Source organism: Oncorhynchus mykiss, chromosome 24, assembly GCF_013265735.2.
Source record: "Oncorhynchus mykiss isolate Arlee chromosome 24, USDA_OmykA_1.1, whole genome shotgun sequence".
Lineage (NCBI taxonomy): Eukaryota > Metazoa > Chordata > Actinopteri > Salmoniformes > Salmonidae > Oncorhynchus > Oncorhynchus mykiss.
In genome coordinates this window covers 35,071,180-35,081,264 of record NC_048588.1, presented here as the reverse complement: position 1 = coordinate 35,081,264, position 10,085 = coordinate 35,071,180, and the positions used below count along the sequence as shown (strand labels likewise).

At 47.7% G+C, this 10,085-nt stretch overlaps 1 protein-coding gene across 2 annotated transcripts in view; it reads left to right on the top strand.

Annotated features, from left to right (window-relative positions):
• LOC110503425 (neprilysin-like) overlaps positions 1 to 5,329 on the top strand; it is a 181,203-nt gene extending 175,874 nt beyond the window's left edge. For both annotated transcript variants that reach the window (XM_036961850.1, XM_036961849.1), the window contains exons 18-23: positions 662 to 781; positions 904 to 1,037; positions 1,996 to 2,061; positions 3,172 to 3,267; positions 3,648 to 3,724; positions 4,457 to 5,329. In XM_036961850.1, the coding sequence (XP_036817745.1) occupies positions 662 to 781; positions 904 to 1,037; positions 1,996 to 2,061; positions 3,172 to 3,267; positions 3,648 to 3,724; positions 4,457 to 4,556 (593 nt within the window). In that variant the 3' untranslated portion in view covers positions 4,557 to 5,329. The remainder of the gene's footprint in view (positions 1 to 661; positions 782 to 903; positions 1,038 to 1,995; positions 2,062 to 3,171; positions 3,268 to 3,647; positions 3,725 to 4,456) is intronic.
• The last annotated feature ends 4,756 nt before the right edge of the window (positions 5,330 to 10,085 follow it).

Below are 10,085 nucleotides of genomic sequence, written 5' to 3'. Positions count from 1 at the left end.
CAATCACCTCTACTGTCACCTCTACAGTCTCCTCCAATCACCTCTACTGTCACCTCCAATCACCTCTACTATCACCTCTACTGTCACCCCCAATCACCTCTACTATCACCTCTACAGTCTCCTCCAATCACCTCTACTGTCACCTCCAATCACCTCTACTGTCAACTCCATCACCTCTACTGTCACCTCTACTGTCTTCTCCAATCACCTCTACTGTCAACTCCATCACCTCTACTGTCACCTCCAATCACCTCTACAGTCTCCTCCAATCACCTCTACTGTCATCTTCAATCACCTCTACTGTCACCTCCCATCACCTCTACTGTCACCTCCAACCACTCTACTGTCACCTGTACTGTCACCTCCAATCATCTCTACTGTCAACTTCAATCTCCTCTACTGTCATCTCTTTTGTCATCTCCCATCACCTCTACTGTCACCTCCAATCGTCTCTACTGTCACCTCTACTGTCACCTCCAATGATCTCTACTGTCACCAATACTGTCACCTCCAATCATCTCTACTGTCTTCTCCCATCACCTCTACTGTCTTCTCCCATCAATTCTACTGTCTCCTCCCATCACCTCTACTGTCTTCTCCCATCACTCTGAAGGTGAATGATGTGAGATCCTTTCTTCATCCTCGTCCTCCTCCTCCTCAGTGTTCCCGGCTGGCATCCTCCAGCCTCCGTTCTTCGGTAAGGGCCAGACCAAGTCTCTGAACTTTGGCGGTATCGGCATGGTAATCGGACATGAGATCACACACGGGTTCGATGACAACGGTAAGACACTCTGCACATGGAATTAGCTTTGTTAGAATGGACAGTCCAATTCAAATTGTTGTTTTATGACATGTGGACTAGCTGGTCAGCTGTCCGTAACAGTTTGTTTGTCCGGTTGCCAGGTCGTAACTACGATAAAGATGGTGACCTGAAGGACTGGTGGACGCCAAGCTCCACCCAGAACTTTGTGAATCTGTCCAAGTGCATTGTGGACCAGTATGGAAGCTTCTCCTGGGACCTGGCCAACGGACTGAATGTATGTTTTACTCTCGCCTCGCCTCCCCTCGCCTCGTCTCCCCTCCCCTCGCCTCGCCTCCCCTCGCCTCGTCTCCCCTCGCCTCGCCTCCCCTCGCCTCGTCTCCCCTCGCCTCGTCTCCCCTCGCCTCCCCTCGCCTCGTCTCCCCTCGCCTCGTCTCCCCTCGCCTCGTCTCCCCTCGCCTCTTCTCCCCTCGCCTCGTCTCCCCTCGTCTCCCCTCGCCTCCCCTCCCCTCGCCTCCCCTCCCCTCGCCTCCCCTCCCCTCGCCTCCCCTCCCCTCGCCTCGTCTCCCCTCGCCTCGTCTCCCCTCGCCTCGTCTCCCCTCGCCTCGTCTCCCCTCGCCTCGTCTCCCCTCGCCCTTCCTCGCCTCCCCTCGCCTCGTCTCCCCTCGCCTCGTCTCCCCTCGACTCCCCTCGCCTCGTCCCCCCTCCCCTCCCCTCGCCTCCCCTCGCCTCGCCTCCCCTCGCCTCGTCTCCTCTCGCCTCCCCTCGCCTCGCCTCCCCTCGCCTCGTCTCCCCTCACTTCGTCTCGCCTCCCCTCGTCTCGCCTCCCCTCGCCTCCCCTCGCCTCCCCTCGCCTCGCCTCCCCTCGCCTCCCCTCGCCTCCCCTCCCCTCGCCTCGCCTCCCCTCCCCTCCCCTTGCCTCCCCTCCCCTTGCCTCCCCTCGCCTCGCCTCGCCTCCCCTCCACTCTCCTCGCCTCCCCTCGCCTCGCCTCTCCTCCCCTCCCCTCGCCTCCCCTCCCCTCCCCTCCCCTTGCCTCCCCTCGCCTCCCCTCGCCTCGCCTCCCCTCGCCTCGTCTCACCTCGCCTCCCCTCGCCTCCCCTCGCCTCGCCTCCCCTCGCATTTTGTTTTATGCTCATTTACCCGCAGCATGGAAAATGGTTTCCCTGGGATGGAGAACTGCTGAAATACTCAATTACAGGCCGTATTCATCTGTCTTTTTGTTTTCCGTAAGCAGCTCAATGGGAATAACACTCTGGGCGAGAACATCGCAGACAATGGTGGCATCCGTCAGTCCTACCAGGTACGAATGCCCACTGTAGAAAGACACATTTTACAGCTTAAAAAAAGATGCACACACATTATGAAGACAGAGTCCTTTAACCCAGGCAAGAAATGGATTCCAGTAATCTGTTACACCATTTTCTCTATTTCTCCCTCGCATCTACATTGTTTTAGCATTCGATGATTAGCTATATACGTCTGAGTGACATGTTGTGAGATGAAATGAGATCGGAAGGACTTGTGGGTAATTGCCATCTGCCAGTAATATTACTAATTACTATGTCCTCCTGCCAGCTCTCTGATTGAACCATTAGACATGCTCTCGGAGCATGGTGTGAGTAATGAGCAATGTGATTGGCCAACCAGGCGTCTCGGGTTAGTGTCCAGAGGGAAGACAAAGTGATGACGGAGGGATGGAGAACACTTCTTCATAGATTCTGAGAGCCCTATGTTTACTTTATACGTTTTCTAAGAAGGTAGGAGAGTCTGAGATCATCTGATGTGATTGGTGTTAAATCAAGTACCTATCGATCTAGTGTCAAGTATTAAAGACTGGTGTTGTAATAATTTCAGGCCAGAGAGGTTTGAAGTGGTGTTGTAATGATTTCAGGCCAGTGAGGTTTGAAGTGGTGTTGTGATGATTTCAGGCCAGTGAGGTTTGAAGTGGTGTTGTGATGATTTCAGGCCAGAGAGGTTTGAAGTGGTGTTGTAATGATTTCAGGCCAGTGAAGTTTGAAGTGGTGTTGTGATGATTTCAGGCCGGAGAGGTTTGAAGTGGTGTTGTAATGATTTCAGGCCAGAGAGGTTTGAAGTGGTGTTGTGATGATTTCAGGCCAGTGAGGTTTGAAGTGGTGTTGTAATGATTTCAGGCCAGTGAGGTTTGAAGTGGTGTTGTGATGATTTCAGGCCAATTGAGGTTTGAAGTGGTGTTGTAATGATTTCAGGCCAGTGAGGTTTGAAGTGGTGTTGTGATGATTTCAGGCCAGTGAGGTTTGAAGTGGTGTTGTAATGATTTCAGGCCAGTGAGGTTTGAAGTGGTGTTGTAATGATTTCAGGCCAGTGACGTTTGAAGTGGTGTTGTAATGATTTCAGGCCAGAGAGGTTTGAAGTTGTGTTGTGATGATTTCAGGCATACCTGAACTATGTGGAGAAGAATGGGAATGAGCCTCTCCTGCCTGGAATAAACCTCAACCATCAACAACTCTTCTTTGTCAACTTCGCCCAGGTCAGACTGGATGAATGGATGGGTGAATGAATGGATGGATGGATGGATGGATGAATGGACGGATGGATGGATGGATGGATGAATGGATGGATGAATGGACGGATGGATGAATGCATTGGTGGGTGAATGCATTGGTGGGTGAATGAATGGATGGATGGATGGATGGATGGATGGATGGATGGATGGACGGGTGGGTGGGTGGATAAATGGATGGGTGGGTGAATGGATGGGTGGGTGAATGGGTGGATGAATGGATGGATGGATGGATGGATGGACGGGTGGGTGAATGATTGAATGGATGGGTGGGTGGATGAATGATTGAATGGATGGATGGGTGGATGGGTGGATGTCACAGCCTATCTCACTCCCATCTCCTCCAGGTGTGGTGTGGAACACATCGACCAGAACAAGCTGTCAACTCCATCAAAGTAGATGTACACAGTCCAGGGAAGTTCAGGTACGATCTCTCACTCCTCATTCCATTCCTCTCCTGTATCAATCAATGCCACTTCCTCTTCCCCTCACTCCATCTCTGTCCATATTAACTCAGGGCCACTTCCTCTTCCCCTCACTCCATCTCTGTCGATATTAACTCAGGGTCACTTCCTCTTCCCCTCACTCCATCTCTGTCCATATTAACTCAGGGCCACTTCCTCTTCCCCTCACTCCATCTCTGTCGATATTAACTCAGGGCCACTTCCTCTTCCCCTCACTCCATCTCTGTCGATATTAACTCAGGGCCACTTCCTCTTCCCCTCACTCCATCTCTGTCCATATTAACTCAGGGCCACTTTCTCTTCCCCTCACTCCATCTCTGTCCATATTAACTCAGAGCCACTTCCTCTTCCCCTCACTCCATCTCTGTCCATATTAACTCAGGGCCACTTCCTTTTCCCCTCACTCCATCTCTGTCCATATTAACTCAGGGCCACTTCCTTTTCCCCTCACTCCATCTCTGTCGATATTAACTCAGGGCCACTTCCTTTTCCCCTCACTCCATCTCTGTCCATATTAACTCAATGCCACTTCCTTTTCCCCTCACCCCACCTCTGTCCATATTAATGGTTTGTGTTTCTCAGTGTCTCTGGTTTTCCTTATTTTATTTTAATGAGTGTCAGATTTAGACCTGGGACACCAGTTGTGGTGATTGCCTCGTCATTCTCGCCAATAATGACCTTTTCCTGTTCAGGATTCTGGGGTCCCTCCAGAACTTCCCAGAGTTTGCCAAGGCCTTCAACTGTCCCAAGAACAGCTACATGGTGCCGGACAAGACTTGTCAAGTCTGGTGATACTGTAGTCCTGACACTAGCCTTGCCCTGAGGCTGGTGGAGGGTGAGAGGTGGGCTTGTGTCCTCTTCCCCCCCTCATCACCTCATTTTCCCACCTGACTGTTAGAGCACTATTCTGGGACAGGGATATAGTCGATGTTCCCCAGTTCACTTCAGGGTGGGACCAGGACTGCTACACTGATCGTACAGAACAACCAGCTTCAAGGGACTACAGAGGGCTGTTCATATCCAGCTCCCAGGCTCTTCACCCGATCACCCAGGTCACCGCTTTCCACTGAATACAGTCACGCCAATCACAATATATATTGTGGGGGGTTGAAAATGTACTTTTAAATTACATTTTTCCCTTTGCATTTCAATTAGGATTCTTCTTTTTTGACAGACAGACAGACAGACAGACAGACAGACAGACAGACTTTTGAACCACGTCCATTATTCTAACCTGTCACTTTGTTTGTCCAAAATGTTATTTGTTTTACACGATATATAAACCACAATGTATACTGTATATCAATACGTTCTAGATGAGTATACATTGACAGTGATCGATAGTCTCCCCTGTATAGGGGGGATTCTATTTTATTGTATATTCAAGAAAAATAACATTTTATTTGACTGACTATACACCAATGAGTATAATTAGAATAGCATGAATGTTCTGTATATAAGGTCAAAATAGCTTCAAAATGGGTGCCAACTGTTTATGTCTACAAGCATTGAACCAAAATGAAGTTGTTGCCTTGGAATCAGTTGGGTGACCTATCTGGTCAGGAATTGACATATACCAAACACATTCATTTTTTTATTTTACAGTAAGAATGTGAGCTTAATTTAAACTCGTGTTCAGCAAAAGAGGCTGGTGAGGGGGAATATAGGAGGACGGGCTCACTGTAATGGCTGGACTGGAATCAATGGAATGGTATCAAACACATGGAAACAAAGCGCTTGACTCCGTTCCATTGATTCCATTCCATTGACTCCGTTCCATTGACTCCGTTCCATTGACTCCGTTCCATTGACTCCGTTCCATTGACTCCGTTCCATTGACTCCATTCCAACCGTTAGAATGAGCCTGTCCTCCGATAGATCCCACCTCTTCTGGTGTTCTCTGTGCGTGTGGGTGTTTGTATTTGTTTATGTGTGTGTTGATGTGTGTTTTTTGTCTGGGTGGGACCGCTACATTTTTCAACAAGCTTAGGAAGCCTTACATAACCCATAGAGCTACTGGTTTGTGTGTGGGGGGCAGAGGAAGTCTGGTTTGTAGTGAAACCACACCCACCCACCCACCAGTGGAGGCTGATGAGGGAAGGACGGCTCATAGTAATGGCTGGAATGGAGTCAATGGAATGGTATCAAACACATGGAAATCATATATTTGATGCTATTCCGTTTACTCCATTCCAGCCATTAATATGAGCCGTCCTCCCCTCATCAGTCTCCACACACACTGTTAACGCCAAAGATTTGCAATTTCAAATCCCTATATGAGCCTCTCTGGTTTCCAGCATTCTCAGACAATATTTTCCTGATTTAAAAGCGTGCCACGAATAACCTCTCCCTCCTCTCTCTCTTATCTCTTTTTCTTCTCTCTCTTCTCTCTCTTCTCTCTCTCTTCTCTCTCTCTCTTCTCTCTCTCTCTCCTCTCTCTCACTCTCTCATCTCTCCTCTCTCTCACTCTCTCATCTCTTCTCTTGCTCTCTCTCTCTCTTCTCTCTCTACTCTCTTCTCTTCTGTCTCTCTAATCTCTCCTCTCAATCTCTTCTCCCTCTTCTGATTCTCTCCATTTCTATTTCTCTATCGCTCTCTTTTTTTCTCTCTCATTCACATTCACTCTTACACATACACACACACATACACACACACGGTTAACGCTAAAGATTTCCAATTTCAAATCCCTATATGAGCCTCTCTGGTTTCCAGCATTCTCAGACAATATTTTCCTGATTTAAAAGCGTGCCACGAATAACCTCTCCCTCCTCTCTCTCTTATCTCTTTTTCTTCTCTCTCTTCTCTCTTCTCTCTCTTCTCTCTCTCTCTTCTCTCTCTCTCTCCTCTCTCTCACTCTCTCATCTCTCCTCTCTCTCACTCTCTCATCTCTTCTCTTGCTCTCTCTCTCTCTTCTCTCTCTACTCTCTTCTCTTCTGTCTCTCTAATCTCTCCTCTCAATCTCTTCTCCCTCTTCTGATTCTCTCCATTTCTATTTCTCTATCGCTCTCTTTTTTTCTCTCTCATTCACATTCACTCTTACACATACACACACACATACACACACACGGTTAACGCAAATCCCTATATGAGCCTCTCTGGTTTCCAGCATTCTCAGACTCAGAATATTTTCCTGATTTAAAAGCGTGCCACGAATAACCTCTCCCTCCTCTCTCTCTTATCTCTTTTTCTTCTCTGTCTCTCTCTTATCTATCTATCTTCTCTCTCTCTCTCTCTCTCTTTTCTCCCTCATCTCTCTTCTCTCTCTCTCTTTTCTCTCTCTTATCTCTCTTCTCTCTCTCTCTTATCTCTCTTCTCTCTCTCTTTTCTCTCTCTTATCTCTCTTCTCTCTCTCTCTTATCTCTCTTCTCTCTCTCTTTTCTATCTCTTATCTCTCTTCTCTCTCTTTCTTCTCTCTCTCTTCTCTCTCTTATCTATCTTCTCTCTCTCTTATCAATCTTCTCATCTATCTTCTCTCTCTCTTCTCTCTCTTCTCTCTCTTCTCTCCTATCTCTCTTATCTCTCTCTCCTTCTCTCTCTTCTCTCTCTCTTATCTATCTTCTCTCTCTTATCTATCTTCTCTCTCTTATCTATCTTCTCTCTCTTATCTATCTTCTCTCTCTTATCTATCTTCTCTCTCTTCTCTCTTTTCTCTCTTTTCTCTCTTTTCTCTCTTCTCTCTCTTCTCTCTCTTATCTCTCTTCTCTCTCTCTCTTATCTCTCTTCTCTCTCTCTCTTTTCTCTCTCTTATCTCTCTTCTCTCTCTCTCTCTTCTCTCTCTCTTCTCTCTCTCTCTTCTCTCTCTCTTATCAATCGTCTCATCTCTCTTCTCTCTCTCTTCTCTCTCTCTTCTCTCTCTTCTCTCCTATCTCTCTTATCTCTCTCTCCTTCTCTCTCTTCTCTCTCTCTTATCTATCTTCTCTCTCTCTTATCTATCTTCTTTCTCTCTTATCTATCTTCTTTCTCTCTTATCTATCTTCTCTCTCTCTTATCTATCTTCTCTCTCTCTTATCTATCTTCTCTCTCTCTTATATATCTTCTTTCTCTCTTATCTATCTTCTTTCTCTCTTATCTATCTTCTCTCTCTCTTATCTATCTTCTCTCTCTCTTCTCTCTCTTCTCTCTCTTCTCTCTCTTTTCTCTCTTTTCTCTCTTTTCGCTCTTTTCTCTCTTTTCTCTCTTTTCGCTCTTTTCTCTCTTTTCTTCTCTCTCTTTTCTTCTCTCTCTTTCAAACAAACAGACACAGCAAACCAATCAAACGTGTTTTTGCTGTTGATTACATCATTAGTATGGTTTCTTGTAAATATAGATTTACTAAGTGTTTATTTTTTGTATTTTATGCCTTTTGTAAAAGAAAGCAGATAGAATCTTTGCCCCTGTAAATCTGGTTGGTGTCATGGGTATCCATTTTGATTTTCTTTGAATGGGAAAAATAGGTTCAGTCCACAATGTGTCATGGGACTCAAAACATGACTGTTTCTCAAAATGTCCCCTGTAAGTATTGCCATGTCCACTCACACTGCTTTCTCTGTATATGGTACCCCTCCCCAACACACACACACACACACACAACCATCCCACCTGTAGGACAGACAGATATACCTCAGTTGCCTGTTTTTAGATACTTTGTAATAAATAAAAAAATCCTGATGACAATAATGAGGAGCATCTTGACATTTTTTACTAGAATAATGAATCCTTCAGGAGCAGGTTTCACTTATTGTGTGTGTGGTACGTGCTGCTTTGCTTTATCTTGGACAGGTCACAGTTGTAAATGAGAACTTGTTCTCAAATGGCTTACCTGGTTAAATAAAGGTGAAATAAAACATTTTGTTTAAGTATGCGAGAGGGGGAGAGAGAGGGATACAGAGAGAGACAAAGGGAGAGAGAGGGCAGGAGAGAAAGAGACAGAGAGAGACAAAGGGAGAGAGAGGGCAGGAGAGAAAGAGACAGGGGGAGAGAGAGGGAGAGAAAGGGCGGGCGAGAAAGAGACAGGGAGAGAGAGGGAGACAAAGGGAGAGAGAGGGAGACAGAGAGAGACAAAGGGAGAGAGAGGGAGACAGAGAAAGACAAAGGGAGAGAGAGGGAGACAGAGAAATACAAAGGGAGGGAGAGAGAGGGAGACAGGGAGACAGAGAGAGACAGGGAGACAGAGAGAGACAAAGGGAGAGAGAGGGCAGGAGAGAGAGAGGGAGAGAAAGGGCGGGCGAAAAAGAGACAGGGAGAGAGAGGGAGACAGAGAGAGACAAAGGGAGAGAGAGCGAGACAGAAAGACAAAGGGAGAGAGAGGGAGACAGAGAGAGACAAAGGGAGAGAGAGGGAGACAGAGAAAGACAAAGGGAGAGAGAGGGAGACAGAGAAAGACAAAGGGAGAGAGAGGGAGACAGAGAAAGACAAAGGGAGAGAGAGGGAGACAAAGGGAGAGAGAGAGAGACAAAGGGAGAGAGAGGGAGACAAAGGGAGAGAGAGGGAGACAAAGGGAGAGAGAGGGAGACAAAGGGAGAGAGACAAAGGGAGAGAGAGGGAGACAGGGAGACAAAGGGAGAGAGAGAGAGACAAATGGAGAGAGAGGGAGACAAAGGGAGAGAGAGGGAGACAAAGGGAGAGAGAGGGAGACAAAGGGAGAGAGACAAAGGGAGAGAGAGGAAGACAGGGAGACAAAGGGAGAGAGAGGGAGAGAGAGGGAGACAAAGGGAGAGAGAGAGAGAGACAAAGGGAGAGAGAGGGAGACAAAGGGAGAGAGAGGGAGACGAAGGGAGAGAGACAAAGGGAGAGAGAGGGAGACAGGGAGACAAAGGGAGACAGAGAAAGACAAAGGGATGCGAGAGGGGGAGAGAGAGGGATACAGAGAGAGACAAAGGGAGAGACAAAGAGAGAGACAAAGGGAGAGAGAGGGCAGGAGAGAAAGAGACAGAGAGAGACAAAGGGAGAGAGAGGGCAGGAGAGAAAGAGACAGGGGGAGAGAGAAGGAGAGAAAGGGCGGGCGAGAAAGAGACAGGGAGAGAGAGGGAGACAAAGGGAGAGAGAGGGAGACAGAGAGAGACAAAGGGAGAGAGAGGGAGACAGAGAAAGACAAAGGGAGAGAGAGGGAGACAGAGAAATACAAAGGGAGGGAGAGAGAGGGAGACAGGGAGACAGAGAGAGACAGGGAGACAGAGAGAGACAAAGGGAGAGAGAGGGCAGGAGAGAGAGAGGGAGAGAAAGGGCGGGCGAAAAAGAGACAGGGAGAGAGAGGGAGACAGAGAGAGACAAAGGGAGAGAGAGCGAGACAGAAAGACAAAGGGAGAGAGAGGGAGACAGAGAGAGACAAAGGGAGAGAGAGGG